This window comes from Anopheles funestus, chromosome 2RL (assembly GCF_943734845.2).
Source record: "Anopheles funestus chromosome 2RL, idAnoFuneDA-416_04, whole genome shotgun sequence".
Lineage (NCBI taxonomy): Eukaryota > Metazoa > Arthropoda > Insecta > Diptera > Culicidae > Anopheles > Anopheles funestus.
Genome location: NC_064598.1, coordinates 27949506 through 27964406, shown reverse-complemented (window position 1 = coordinate 27964406; position 14901 = coordinate 27949506). Strand labels below are relative to the sequence as shown.

The 14901-nt window shown below is 43.7% G+C and overlaps 1 protein-coding gene across 5 annotated transcripts in view; it reads right to left on the bottom strand.

The window, feature by feature from the left end:
* LOC125761833 (protein TANC2) overlaps positions 1 to 14901 on the bottom strand; it is a 108636-nt gene that overhangs the window by 79281 nt on the left and 14454 nt on the right. Inside the window, exons 1-2 of one of the 5 annotated variants that reach the window (XM_049423349.1) lie at positions 14064 to 14783; positions 11731 to 12441 (exon numbers count right to left, since the gene is read on the bottom strand). The exons of 3 other annotated variants lie outside the window; for them this stretch is intronic. In XM_049423349.1, the coding sequence (XP_049279306.1) occupies positions 11731 to 11935 (205 nt within the window). In that variant the 5' untranslated portion in view covers positions 11936 to 12441; positions 14064 to 14783. Of the gene's footprint in view, positions 1 to 11730; positions 12442 to 14063; positions 14784 to 14901 lie in introns of those variants that run through there. One more of the 5 variants, XM_049423350.1, reaches the window with a different exon arrangement.

Below are 14901 nucleotides of genomic sequence, written 5' to 3'. Positions count from 1 at the left end.
TTTGCGTGGATGGACAGCAAACAGTTAGATCTAGTACTGCGGACGCTTGTGCTAGTTTGTCTCAAACTCACGGACGTCCCTCCAACGGTACGAGATGTGTGTGCTCGGGCAGTACTCGATAAAACCGTGGGGACTCTTCAAACCAAACAGTGCACCCAAACAAACCCTCGTTTTGAAATTGAGAACAGCCCCACAGCGTGCGCCCATTTCTTGCGCGTGTATGTGCCGCAAATGCTTGGTATATTGATTTACTCAATGAACACCATCTCAAACCAAGAGGAGTTTTGGGTCTGCGCAAAAACCCTCCAACACGCTGAGTGTGCCCGGCACATTGCAGACAAACAAATGTGTGGCCGTCGAAACGGCAACCGTTGGTCGGTTATGTTTGTGTGTTTTTTTTTTTTTTGGGAGGCCAATTAAAACGGAAATTTGTGGGCGATAGCTGGGCACCTAGCATTCGCCTGTGTTGCACACAACCTACCTCAGCCGAGTCGAAGATCAGAAGACACCTAGATATACAGTTTTTTTTTCGGCCATTGGAACAGATCAGTGTACTAGCGAGTGGTAACGCGATATGTGGCGGAGACCTGATCACCACAAGCCCATGCAACATCGCCGTAAATGTGAAGCAGCAGGTTGTTAATGGGGGTCGGTAGCGTCTGTTTGGCATTTAGCTAAATATTTGCCAATCCAATTTCCAACGCCTTTTCCAGCTACCAGCTAGAAAGCCATTCTTGCGTCTTCTGTTTGGACGTTAAGCTACCACTTCACACACAATACGGCCCACAATCGAACCGGCCAACCTACCCGCTACTAAATCATGCACGCTAGAGATCACTAGAAGTAGGTGTCAACGAGCCTCCACTACGAGCGAAATCGCTCTTCCTATCGCGGATCGCTCTCGAAAGCCAATTAAATCGATGACACTTCCAATCCATTTCGAGATAGCGAGAAATTAACCTGTACCACACGTATGACCGAACGCGGAAGGATGGCCTCGATCGGATCCGGCAGCACCTGACACGCTCAACAATCGGATAGTGCTACCCGAAGGTGTACGGTGGTCACCAAACATGGGCCCAAGATTAATGGACATCGTTGGGTTTCAGATTACTCCTCGGGAATCGGACGGACGGACCGAAATCGAGCATGAGCACGGTACGACTTCATACATGACCGTTCGATTTGACTCATAAATCACCATCATTCCACCGTTCTCGTGTGTTGTACAAACATCATCCTAAAAATTCAAACCCATTACGGTGGGATGTACTGACCGAATGGGGAAGAAGATGCTATAAACATGATTCAAAAGTAAACGAGCTGACGGACGGATCTGTTTAATAATGGAAAGAGCTCTACAACGAATGGCATTTTTTTATTTCTTCAAGAAAGCACTGTTTTGAGAGTTGAGCGTTGATTTGAAATTTAAAGTAAAGTTTGGATGTGAAACTCTATTTGCTCGCTATAAATATTTCTCTTTGCAAGACAACCGATAATACTGGATATCTTCTGGAAGTATTCTTGAAATATTTTTATTACTACTAAAAGTCTTTGACCAACTCCTGCAAAGGTCGTTGGACAAACACTGTTAAAAGTCACTCAGACTAACCTAGGCTTCCCTATGAAGTGGCTTTCGGTCGATGATACTCTCGACAGTGCAATAATCTTCTCAGCGTGGGATGCTCATTGAGGACTGGTTTGAGTCGCAAATTGGCTACGCGTCCACTACGTCCACTGCAATTGTCAATGGAAGCTGTATTCTGCCGCACCCGCTGAGCTTACTTTCCTTCAGCTCAGTTACCATCTTGGGCGCCACAGCGCATTATTGAGTGTACCATAAATCAAGTCAGCTTACACTCTTCCGGGAGGGTATTCATAGGGTTTTTGCCTTGCCTGAAAGACTCGGCGGAGACAGTAGAAAATCCTTTTCAAAGTACTGTCTGTAGCCTATTCAATTGTCATGCCATGAAACATTACCAACAGCCTGTTCCTAATTCTTCATTAGACAAAAATAATTTAACGCATAACGCGTCGAAACACATCACACAGTCGATCTTCGAACGGTAGAAAGCTATACCAGCTTAACCTAGCCAAATCATCCACGTCATGACACGTGTACAATAGAATATGCCTTTAGCGTAGCTATTTAATTATTTCACGAAGCCGACATCTACTGTCCGCCCATACACCAAGCTCGGTGAACAATACTGGCGTCTTTTGTGTTTTGCGTATTTGGCAAAGAACCAGCAGGCGAACATCACTCCAAGAACGCTAGAATGATGTCTCACTTAAGATCGGTAACGGTTTACGTTCAGGCAGCTTGTAAGCGATACACCAGCCTCTATGCGAACAGTTTTCGATTCCAATTCCGGACGTGGAACGTGTTTTTCCTTTTCATCCGAGCAACATTTCATTTCGCGCATCGTGATAAGTTGTCCAAAGATACACGAACACGGACGTATTATCAGCATCTGCTTAACTATCACTCGCGTCAATCATTTCCCCCAGTAGGTAAATAAATCATTTCCCACTAACCAGACAATGTTGCCGAGAACGAACGCCAATACGTGCAAAACCTATACCGACGGTACGGTATGTTGCCCTTTCTTCACACGAACGCTACCAAAAACTTCAGTCAAACAAAAGTGCAAAAGCCGGTATTCTTAGGAGAAGCCTTTCCTATTCCCGACCTCCCAAAAAACTCTAAAAAGCCTCGACACTCGAAAAAGGTAAGCCGACTGGCGGTTGAAATTTGAACCACAACACGGACAGGCTCTTTGTCCGCAGAGTAGCAAAAACAAAAAAGAATGAAGCGACGCATTTTTCTTTGTCTTGCCAAAATGTCCAATGTGTGGAGGCAGACATTGCGGTTTTAAGCGCATATATGCGTCCGTCCGAGAACCTTAAATCGCAGCACCAGAGGAAATAGGATCATTATCTTCCTATGTGCACATGCAACTTTAATTTACTTCACGATTTCAGTTTTATGCCTCCGCAAAAAGCTATGCGTTCGTTCACAGCACAACGGCCGGGAGTACGGTCCTGCCATTCCTGGATTCTCACCAGACATGAACAAAAACCTTCTCTTTTCTGCCTACGATGGGCATCGTGTAGCACCGATGCAACTTCACCGAGAACGATGGAGACGAAATGGCGATGATAGCGCAGTGATTTAGGTTTTAATTTCATAGCAATTTTACGCCTAGTCTCCGGTTCGGCCAACCGGTCGATACTCCACTCAGAACCATGTTTGCCTCTTGTTCTTTGACTTTTAGACCCTTTTGGTTTATGTTTTTTTTCTCCCCTCAGCCGATCGTGGTGCTGCACACGCTTGGCTGACCTCAGCTGTACCGTCCGTTAAGTTTAGCTTCTTGCTGCTTCTCTCCACACTGTACGACCTGTACAAACAACTTCAGTGCACACGTTCTTGCTTCCCTTCTGCGTCCCCTTTTTACATTACCTCCTGCAGGCTTTCCAGCAGCAGCAGCAGCAGCAGCCAACGTTTCAAGACAAGACGACAGCTTCACAAGCCAGTTGGCGTTGCACTCTGAGTCAGTCGTCGAGACAAGTCCGCGAATGGACATGAACTGGCTGCTGTTATTACTTCATGTTACCCCGTTCGCCATAGCAGGTCCTTCCGATGTCTGGTGCTGCTGGTACTTTTCCACCATCACCATCACCGTCCACAGTTGTTGTTCTGTCTAAAAATGGCAAACTAAAGCAACAACCGGTTCGCTCAGCCGGGAGGAGCATGGCTTTTAGGCTCCGGTAAACATCAACGGTACCAGATGCACCGGCACAGCGAAATGGCTCAAAACGTAGCCCAGGACGCAGCCCGTAAGAGGAGATGGTAGCGAATGCATCACCAGCACACCAGTGGAGAAAGTTTAGTGTCCCGTTCGAACAAAACTGCCGTTGCCAGATGAAATTTTGATAAGCGCAACTCGACGACATTCAGCCGCAATTGCAATCGTAGCCTTTCGTTGCCATTATTGAATGCAATGAATCACGATTTGCCATCCGGGGTCTCATCCAACCGCGATGACAGAGTGGAAGAGTAATCTAGTAGACGTTTCTTCTACCATTTGAAAAATGAGATTTTCCCGACTTCTCGTTGGATAGCTCCTTTCCCAGCTCAGCGGCTGTAGCGACTTAGACGATTTACGAAATTTTTTCGGCTTTTATTTCCAATCTCCCATGGCAGGAAACTTTCTCAAAACTCTTACTCAAATCGGCACCTGATACTGATCGCCCAGACATTAGCTTCCATTACTGTCCTTTCGCCACAGCAGTGAGAAAAAATCATACCTACTAGACACCTTCTGTGTTAACCACTGTACCGTGACTCTTCTATGCATTCCATGCCATCGGTCGCAGCCCGACGACGCATCACTCAACCCTCCTGAGGCTACGCTGGTAATCAACCGTTCGTTCCGGTTCGATGTTGGCGGAAGAAAACCTATCATACCTGCCGGACATTCGATAGAACTGACACTCAGTCAACCCCTCTCGACCCTTGGTGGTTGATGAATGTGTAGGGCTTGTCGAACAAATCGAATGCATTTTCAAGGTTTCCCCCGTGCCTAGGGGTTTTCGGTAATGTTACAACTGCCCTTCACATTGGAGTCTATCGCCCCTAAACCAATGAGACATTGATTGAATATTTCGGAAGCTAGCTCTAAAGTGAAAAGCGGGAAAAAAACGTATAGCCAAACATTGCCCTCCACGTTCAGGTGAGGCGTTGGCATCCGAAGTCACTAAAGTTCGAAAGTTGATTACCCCTAGTGATGGGTTAGGGTTCGGCTGAAGTCTTCTTTTCTTTACCTCCGAATCATTCAACCGTTGAGCGAAAATACCGACTGGTCGACTGGGTAATGTGTGGGCTTTTTTATGGCGTCTACAATACCGACTGGTAATGTTGAAGACGAGACGGCAAGCAAGACATTGACTCGGCAAAGCGGGCAACCCGCCCCAACCGCTGTGTGTGCTGACTTAAGCAGGGGCGTATGCTCGGGTTTGTCAGGAGAGAAGATGCCCAACAGATTCGGAATATACACCTTCAAGCTTCCATCCCCGAATACCGCCAAGCATTGCCTTTCATTCCATTGACTTTCCGGCGATTGAACCGAGGCAGAGAAGTCCGCTCTACCAAGCGCCAATCTTTCGTCGATGAATGGGCTAATGATATTTTAATAAATTTAGATGAATTCAACGCGAATGACTGTGCGCAACTAACCGACCAGTCGGCTGTAAGTACAGCCGTGGGGAACAAAGTTCGTCTTCATAGACTCGTAAGCAAGCGACCATTAGCTTACGGGTGAAGAAGCAATACACTAGAGATGAACCTTGAAGATGAAGAGTTCTTTCAAAGATTGGGATGAAAACAAATTTGCCAGAAAGCAGCATACACACATGCTAAGATCTAACCACTAGCGAGGGGGGGTATGCTTGCTCATCTGTCTGTTTTATGTATCCTCCTTTATTCAGCCACGGAAATATTTCACGAGAAACACAAGCAGCCTCTTGTTGAAGTTTCGGTTGAAGATTTATCATGATTTTGGATGCAAATTTTTTTAGGCCCCTTTCCGTGCTGTTCTTCTCAGTCTCAAGCTTCGACCGACTGCTATACCGATCAATGCCCCGGCCAAAGTCAATAGACTCGTCAAACAGACACCACAGAGATTTGGTTATCTCACCTCGCGAGACCCGTTATCGTTTATTGTGCGACTGGCCATGCAAAGAAAGGGCAGCTTGGGAGTCTTTTCTTCTACAAGCGGCATGATGTCGTGTACAGTTTGGTTAAGAAACCAAAATCGACATTGCCGATGTCGAGGCGCCCAAAAACCGTAAATGATCGGCAGGAATATTTTAGCAGCTATCTGAATTGTCGAAATCATTTCATGAATTTAACCATATTTTCCCATTGAGAAGAGAACGTTTGCACAATCATTTGCATAAATTATTGCTACATTAGCCACGAGGTAAAACCGAAGGGTGTCTCATTCAATTAACAAACTCATAAAAAAAGCAGCAGGTTCAACCAATAAAATAACGCCGAACGTTAGATGCGGCAAATTGACTTCCTAATAAAAATTATGTGCCAGGTGGGCTAGGTCTCCCTATTCCTCAACCATTAAGCTTGCCGCTCACCAAGTCAAAGTTGTGAAAATGAGAGCTAGTTTTGTTTTGTTTCTCATTGTATTTTCTTTCCACCTTCGGTCGCCTGAGCCCCGAAAGCATAAACATATTCTCACCACCAACAATCACACCAATCGTAAAGTCAAGGTTAAGCAACCGCAGCACCGCGGTCGAGTTCGTGTACTCGAACGAGTTCCACTGCTCACGGTATAGGTCATATTTCCATTCGGCAAGTGGTCAGACAGCACGGCCACAGTACAAACTGGGAAAATTTTTAAATATTATATATTTCAATCTTCCACTTCATCCCGTTGCCGGTGTTACCATGTGGAAGAAATCCCCCAAAAAGTATTCCCGACCGGTCCGCCTTTCAGTGGTCCATGCTGAACCATTTCAAGGGCTTGGGATAGGGCGGACCAAAAACCTTTTTGGTGACATATTACGGTATGCGGAGCGCAACCGAAGCAACAAACTCGTGAGGGAAAATATTTGTAAACCTTCGCTTTATTTCAACCGATTCCAGGAACATCGCACTACAATGTCTTCATTTGCATAATTCCTTTCCTACCCACCATGCTGCCAACCTTCTTCCCTCTGGACACATTTCGGTCTGCTTACAACCTGAACCCGAAAGCACACAAAACAACGACGAAAGTTATGTCCCTCCCTCCACCCCCTGGTGCGTTTATGAAACGTTCTACGTTCACCAAGGGACACATGAAACAAAACTCCAAACGGTTGGCAGTGCTTCCTAATTGCAGCTACAGACAGAAATGAGAGCAGAAGAAAGACGGCATTCACGCGAGAGAGAAAAGAGAACATAAATACAGTGAAGAAATAAATAAAACACTGGATCAAATAACTTCACGTATGGCACACCACGGTGAAGCGAACGAACGACTTGCGAGCGACGTTAAGTGACGAACCCAACAGCTTTATAGATATTCCAGATGGATTTGATAAATCCTGTACGCGCCATGTGGCGTCTTGATTTGTGACAGATCGACTTTTCTTTTAGGAATTTATTTCGATCTGATCACGCATACGATCACCCTAAGCTTACAGTAAACCGTAAACAGTGGAAGCACATTATCTCAATATGTCTTGTTACTACTTGCTTCATTGGACTCTGAAGCTCATGTGCAGGCGTCAGAGTTGGCGCCATACCACGTTAGTTCGTGCGTAACTAACCCCGGGAACAGTGCAGGTATCCCGAAGTCACGCCCGCGAAAGGTCCGGCAGTAATTGGACATGTTCACGGGGATCCAGATCGGATTACTCATTAGGAAGCGATTTGGATAATGAATAGCTCTAGTAGCTAGCGACGAACGAATGAGACGTCCGGTGTGGTGTAACGTGGGTGTGGATTTCCAGAAGGGTTTCAACAATATTACGTTCCAGAAACCTAAGGTGAATGGTTCTGCAAGTGTACATTAAAGCCATGGGGGCTCTCCGGTCTGGACACACCTAGCGAACCGTAACGATCGCACTTCCGTACGCGTTGCATGTTGTTTGCTGGAGCAAAATAAACTATTTTCCTCCATGAAATTGTTTATTTTCAATGTGCTAGAGTGTATGAAAATTAAAACGGAAGCTCAGCAGGTAGCAATGATCACACTTCGTTCATCATCATGACAAACCAGAGGGAAGTGTGTTGGAATTTCCCCCCCGCAAAATAGCTAACACTTGCCAAAACATAAACAAGGAAAAACTTTCAATAAACGCCTGGGAATATTCAGTTATATTAAATAGAATACAATTAGCAATACGGCCAGGTCGTTCTTTATGAATAAAAAAAAATAGAATACAATTAAATGTTTGACAAGCTTTCAAACGATGTTGTATGTAATAAAACGTGACACTTAACTATTCAATTCAATCGTTGAATGTTGTATAAGGCAAAGACCAAAAAACATACGTTTGATCGCCTTAAATATCCATTTCCTCAATATATCGCATGTAGACTAAACACCACGATTAAGGGCACAAATCGCATCGTTCGTTTGGTATTATTATGCAAAGCACCAAAGTGCTAGCTTGCTACCGATTCGTCTCACAAACCTTCAAACAGGCGTACCATGCGCATCGAAACCGTTTCTGATCCAGGCCAACCCTTAAGCCACAGCTGTCCACAGCAAATCGGATTTAAAAAACCGTCTTAAAGAATCCGACATAAACCGACACCGGCTGCCGTCTGAGGCATTACATTCGGTAGGCCAGTTCCCAGCGACAACCTCAACCAAATTTCTCCCCGGACCCGATGATAAGTAAACGGCATTTCGTGAAAAAAAGGGATTTTGGACAAATGGAACCATGTGCTTTCTTCCGCGTCGAGTGAATTGTGAGCATGTAATGGCAAGAGAATTACTCGACTGCGGGCACCAACATGCCCCCAAAAGAAAGTTCACCAAAAACCAACCCCGATGATGAGCGGTCCCGGTAAGCCCTAAAGCTGATGGAAGATGGAGTGTACGTGAAGAGAACAGACAAAACTAAAAAAAAAATAACATCAGTGTCATGTTCGTACACTTTGGGTACCGGTAACGGAATTTGACATGCGTAAAGGGTTAATTACATTCTTCTGCCACTCGCGGGAAACGAAATGTGATGGAAAATCGTAAAATGGAAAAGTTAAATCTACCGCTACGCCTGCACCATCCCGAGAAATAAAACATCGCTACGAAATCAATGGTAGAACTAGGTAACAGAGCGAAGGAAAAAAAACCATACCAAATCCATTTCGTATAAACATCAATACCGGACTGACCGTCTTTCATGATATTTACAGCAACAACTAAAAAAAACTATCGTAAACCATAGCCGAAACTTAAGCCTACCGACGACGACGGTCGCCGATGATTGATGAAAGACTAAACAAAACTCCAGACAACCACAACACACACACGAACTTCCCAGACAGTTGGAAGACAAGTTGCGTTAACAGAGTTCCGAAGTTGTTGACTCAATACTAACCTTTCCATGCCAGACGTAAAGAGCATAGAACGCGTCACAATAAGCGCGCAAAAACTTCTACTTCCAGACTTCTCCTCGGGTAGTCGGGTTTCCTTTGAAACGCTCCATCTCGCGTTGAATGCATCATCATCTTCTACGTGGCCGTGTGCACTTTTACTGCTCCCGATCGATACACCCCACATGATCGTTTAGAAGCTCAGAAGCAGCCACAGTCAATATTGACCAACCATTCGGTTTGGAAATGTTTTACAAACAAAAACCACCCTTAACCATGGCGGTAAAAGGTCGCGCTCCAGGATCAGACAAACTTCGGAACGGGTTTCATTCTCGTGGACGTCAGGAGAAGAACTTTTCGCCAGACAGTTCCAGACTGCAATGAAGGAATAGTTTGAATGCGTAACGTACGATACAGTTGTCTATCATGTTTAACACCTTAGCGTTATGACAAGAGATGGCATTGAAGACGTCGTATACGGAAAGCGAACCATTACGTTTGTATTCTGTGTTCGTTGACCTGTTGCTGTGTGGATGGAAAATCTTTTACTAGCGATGCTCTTAATGCTCAACATCACTTTGTTCATGAATAGTTTAATTACTGTCGTTTTGTTTTGTTTTTTTTGAGGCCACAATTCCATTTAAATTAATAGAACGAACAATTGCTAATTAAAAAGAAACTAATTTTAGAAAATTCCTACCACACCGTTCTACGCTTCTATTTCTGTCTACGTCTACGATGGTGAAAATAAATACAAATACATAATGTAAGCCCATTAAAGCAATCAACATGGCATTTCACCCAAAAACTGGCCACTATAAACGTGAGCTTAATGCCTCATTAAACAGCAGTTCAGTTTATGAGGCCATTCAGTGTTACAGGTTTCGGGTGTTTTGTCCTCCGACATCCGAACGAGTTTTACTTTCCACCGAAGTGTGCGACACCCCAAGAAAAATAAAGCCAAAACAGCACACGCAGCGGACAAGAAGCTAAAAACTACAACACAACATCTCCATCATTATTGCCAGCGCCAGCGATGACTAATTTAAAAACTACACTACACTATAACTATACTACATGCCCGTGGTGGTCGTGGTGGAGCTAGGTTCGGGTGACTTAAACGCAATGGCTTGAGTCAGTGAGACAGCATTAAAAATTAGCAATTTTTCACGCTTTTTGCAGGTTAAAGCTAACCGGTTTTGTGTGTATTTTTAACCTTCAGTGAAAAGAAACCCAAAAGTCGCAAAATCCATCATAACGAATGAAAATCGTAGGGCCCAAGAAATACGCTCGTGTCCCTATCTACAGATCGACTTATAATTTTCTTTTTTTACTGTTTTTCACTATCCTTTTCGTACGCTTTGCAATGGCATCAGAAATGAATGCATTTTTGCACTTCGTCTTTCGACCGTCCATCATTGTACCACCGGAAGTTGTGGCCATATTGTGAAGGGATTCGAATTGAATTTGCACTACATTTCGCTACTTGATGCACCTGCTGGGAATTTAAATTTTCAAGCAAGAACAAAAAGCAAACTTCAAGATGCTTGTCAGTTTTGTAATAAGCAATTTCTCACTTCTTTTTAACCCAAAAATTTAACGGTACTTGCCAAACAGAATTAAATTGAGCTTGAATGAGTGTATGCAAAAAAACTATTTTTTAAAATATAATTTATATGATTTCGAGACCTTACTTTCCAACGTTTCAGTCGGGCACCTTCTACGGCGTTAGCTGAATAAAACGATCAAAGCGATGATATTCACAGTGACAGGATGGGAAAAATGAGATTGGATCATTCTTTCCTTTTGGCCATTTCACCTGTGGTTTTTGGGCTCGTAATTTTTGATCGTTCATTGAGTTTTGCAAAACGCGATCCAATACAACTGCAGCCAAATCGAATGTGACTTTAGGCGAACGAAAAAAAACCCAATCCGAAGGAAAGAAATTATCCAACAAAAAAATGGAAAGGACGGAAAAGAATAATCTTCGCACAAATTACCATCATTTAACAGTTTGCTTTCGGGCAATATGAGGGAAAAAAGATTTGCAACTGAAATTATACTTTTCCCCGAATCAATCATGACCCTTTGCCGACAAGCTTTCCCAAATGGTAAGGTTTGTTATACGTTGATTCGTCTCTTTTTGGCATGAAATGTTTTTGTTTTGGTACAGCCTTGTTGTATGTATGTAGCAATTTTGAAGCTATAAGTGCATCATTTGGAGGAATGAATATAATTTAATAGATACTTTTCATTTCAATTTCTTTTGCTTTGATTGAAATAAACGTATACCTAATTCTGCACAAAATTACAATATTTAAGTTAAGCAAAAAAATAAGCCCAATATATCATTTGATGAACTTTAACTCTCCACGAATAGACAAGTGCCGGTAAATGATAGATCCACCAAAAACAGTTCAACGACCCGGTTCGTAAAAACAATGTTCATACCTTGATAAACATCATTAATAATATCTATTTCACCGAATGTACCGAAAACATGTTCAATGAGAATGTAATTATGTAAATGTTACCACATGTTACCACCCGAAATCAAACCAAAAAAAAACCGGTATATATGCTGCGAACACACAAACCACCCCTGTGCGTATAATCATTACCTAACACACTAAGACTAAGGCCGCTGCCGGGACGTCCACTGCGAATCGCGTTGGGGCTGGCGGATGAACCAGCATATCCGGCGGAACCAGCCGCCGTGAGGGATTTCCGCAAGCCGACCGTCTCATCACCAACGTCACCAACGGGGAGCGTATTGCCGTTGGCGCCATCCGGTGGAGCGCTTGCTGTTGTCATATTTATGGGCATTGTTGCCACATGTGGACGTGCATGGGAGCGTTAGTTTTTCTTTTTTTTGCTACGATATTAATTTATCTCCTCACACGGACAAAACCGATCGAGTAGTGTGATTTTGTATAATTCACCATACGAATAACTCGCCTAGGTTGAGGACGATTTAATGTGCAAAGTATTACTTATTGTAACACATTGTAACGCAAACATAAATACACACACACACACTTAACGGTACACAATTTTTAGTTGTTGATGCTCTTGGTACAAAACAGAATGCACGTGCTTAATACATAAAACACACATGCTGAAATTATCATACTCCGACGATCCCTCACCACAAACATTAACCGATGAACACTGATTTATTATTTCTTTTTTTTTTTTTTGGTGCTATGTATTCACATTCCTTCTAGATTACACAAACACAGACACTACAACACTTCCGGCAGCAAAACCGGCTTTAGCTAACAGGCCAAACAAAACTCTCAACACTATATTATTCGGTTAATCACGTAAAGCTAAAAGGTAGAAAAGAATATATTAAAGGAAAAAACGCTCCACGCATCGCTAACAAATTAAATTCCGCTTGCCGCGGGCCGCAACTATTTAGCATTATCAGCTGCTGAAGCTTCCTTTGTCTCGTGGTGAGAAGCCATCTAACGATTCGGAAAAAAATCCGTTTCAGGAATTAATCTCTTCCGGTCTGATAGGCTGATGGAAGGGGCCTATGTATGGCTGTATGTTGTAGCTATTTTAATGATTCAATTTGTAGCTTCCAAATACGAACACGTACTCGATTCCGTAACCTACTTCACTATCACAAATAGGGCAAGGGTGTTGGATTACAACGAAATCTAACGAAAGACCCGATGCTCCGTTTCCCCTGAGCTGGTTGCCGATGTGTTCTAGAGCGATATCTAACCGATCGTACCGAACATCAATTAATCAACGATTGCCTTTCACGCACACTTCTTCACATACGTCTGAAACGTTAGAACCAAAGCACAATCTCACGCTCCCGAGGTAAACTCGCCACAGAGCATCGGGCAATGGCTGGTGCGTCTTCTTCAGGTTTCCTGGCTTGATGCTGTTTTTGATGGATACGAAGATGGCGATGATAGCGCATTCGGTAGAACGTGTTGCGGTTGCTTTCAATATGTGAAAGGGTTCCTCGAAGTTTTGCGCGAAGATGCGTGAAAGAGATCCACAACACGATCGAGATCACTTGTTGAAGCTCACGCTCACATAGGACGCGACTGGAAGCACTTCAGCACAGACTCTTTGGCCATCTACTCAATACCGAGACCGAGTTCGTAGCTGTAGCTCTTTAATTTTGTAGCCGGTGCTGCCGCCGAGTGCATTCAATTCTTCTTGAATGAGAAAATGTTTCCCCCGGTGGATGAGTAAAAGGAAAAAAGCTCGCGTTCTTTCCCGTTTCCGAGCTCTGCAGCATATCTGATAAACTTCCTTTTTACATCACTCTTTCAACGCGTTCTCGAGATTTTTTTGTTGTTGAAGAGAACTAAGAACACGAGCTTCACAGCTATCTGAAGCAACATCGCGGAACCGTCTCAAATTAATTACACTTCCTTTCTTCGCAACACCAGTTCGATAGCGTTTTGTGGAACATTTCTACGGACGACACAACGGACAAAGGTACCTGTTCCAGGTCACAATTCCGATCCAGCAAGGAAATCTAATTAAAATCCATCCCTTTCGAATAACCGTTCTAAACACAGATTTGTGGCACTCCCATCCAGTATGGAAATACAACCCTTAACTGCTTTGCTTTGTGGGTAGAAACACTTGAAACACTTTGCAAATGCACTTCTTTACTTGCTTTTCTTGCTTCTATAAACCGATCATCGGTCCCGGAACGGAGCATCGTTAATTATATTTATTTCTTATCAGCGACATTCAGGCTTCGATTAGTTTTGATTGGTTTTAATGGAAGAACATAAACGTACGCATACGCTCGCAGACGTTTAAACTTTCAGGCAACCACTGAGCGAATGATCACGCGCAAACGCAACTAATGCACCATATGTTGATTTCTTATCAAGTGACTTCACAACCCACCACGAACTACTCGGTTGATGAGTTATCACTAGATGCTATTTTTTGAGGTTTGTTTTTTTACCTTGACGTTCAAAATATATAACACAAACGTATTGCAACAAATGTTTACCAAACACAGGGAAAAGCCGGCCCAACGTATATTGGAACAAAGCAAGTCTTCACCAGTGACGGCGATAGTCTCACAACCCGTTACGGTGGCGCTCGATTGCACGCACGCACGAAACGCTCCATCCGCAGCGTACGATGGTCGAGTTAAAACTAGCGACGCCGTTCGACGCATACCATTAGTCCGGCCCAGGCAAAGCGGCGAGCGACAGAGAGAAAGCCCACGAACATACCAAATGGGACGATGGAGAAGCGGCGAGAGATCGTACCTGGGAGAGTAGTTATGTTCTCCAGTATTAGTTAAGAAGACGGTGGTTATATGCTCCTACCAAGGGAATTTGTTTGCTTTTTTCTACTGTATCCACTTGTATCAAAGGGTCAGTTGGAGGCAGTATAAGAGCATTTAAGTCCACAGTACTTTCAACATCCCTGCACGAAAGCGTGGAGCTTTTCGAGCAACTAAACGCACCTCACCAGGGGTTTCGCGCAACTATTGCGCGGATTGGGGAGCGTATGATTCACGAGAGCGGGTATGCTTGCTGCAAAAACTGCGTTGAGAGTGCGCAGCTTGCAGCATAAAGAGCGACAAAAAACATGCTTAGGTAGGAACGTGCAATTCTCAACATGATCGACACGCGAACGGAGTTTGCGTGGAAACAGTTCCCGAATAGTGAGAAATACCAATATCTCGTTTTATAATAATAAATCGTTTAGCCCATAAATCTCATGAAATCTTATAAATCGACTAGTGAGCAGTACTAATATCTCGTTTTATAATAATTAAGCAATTTATT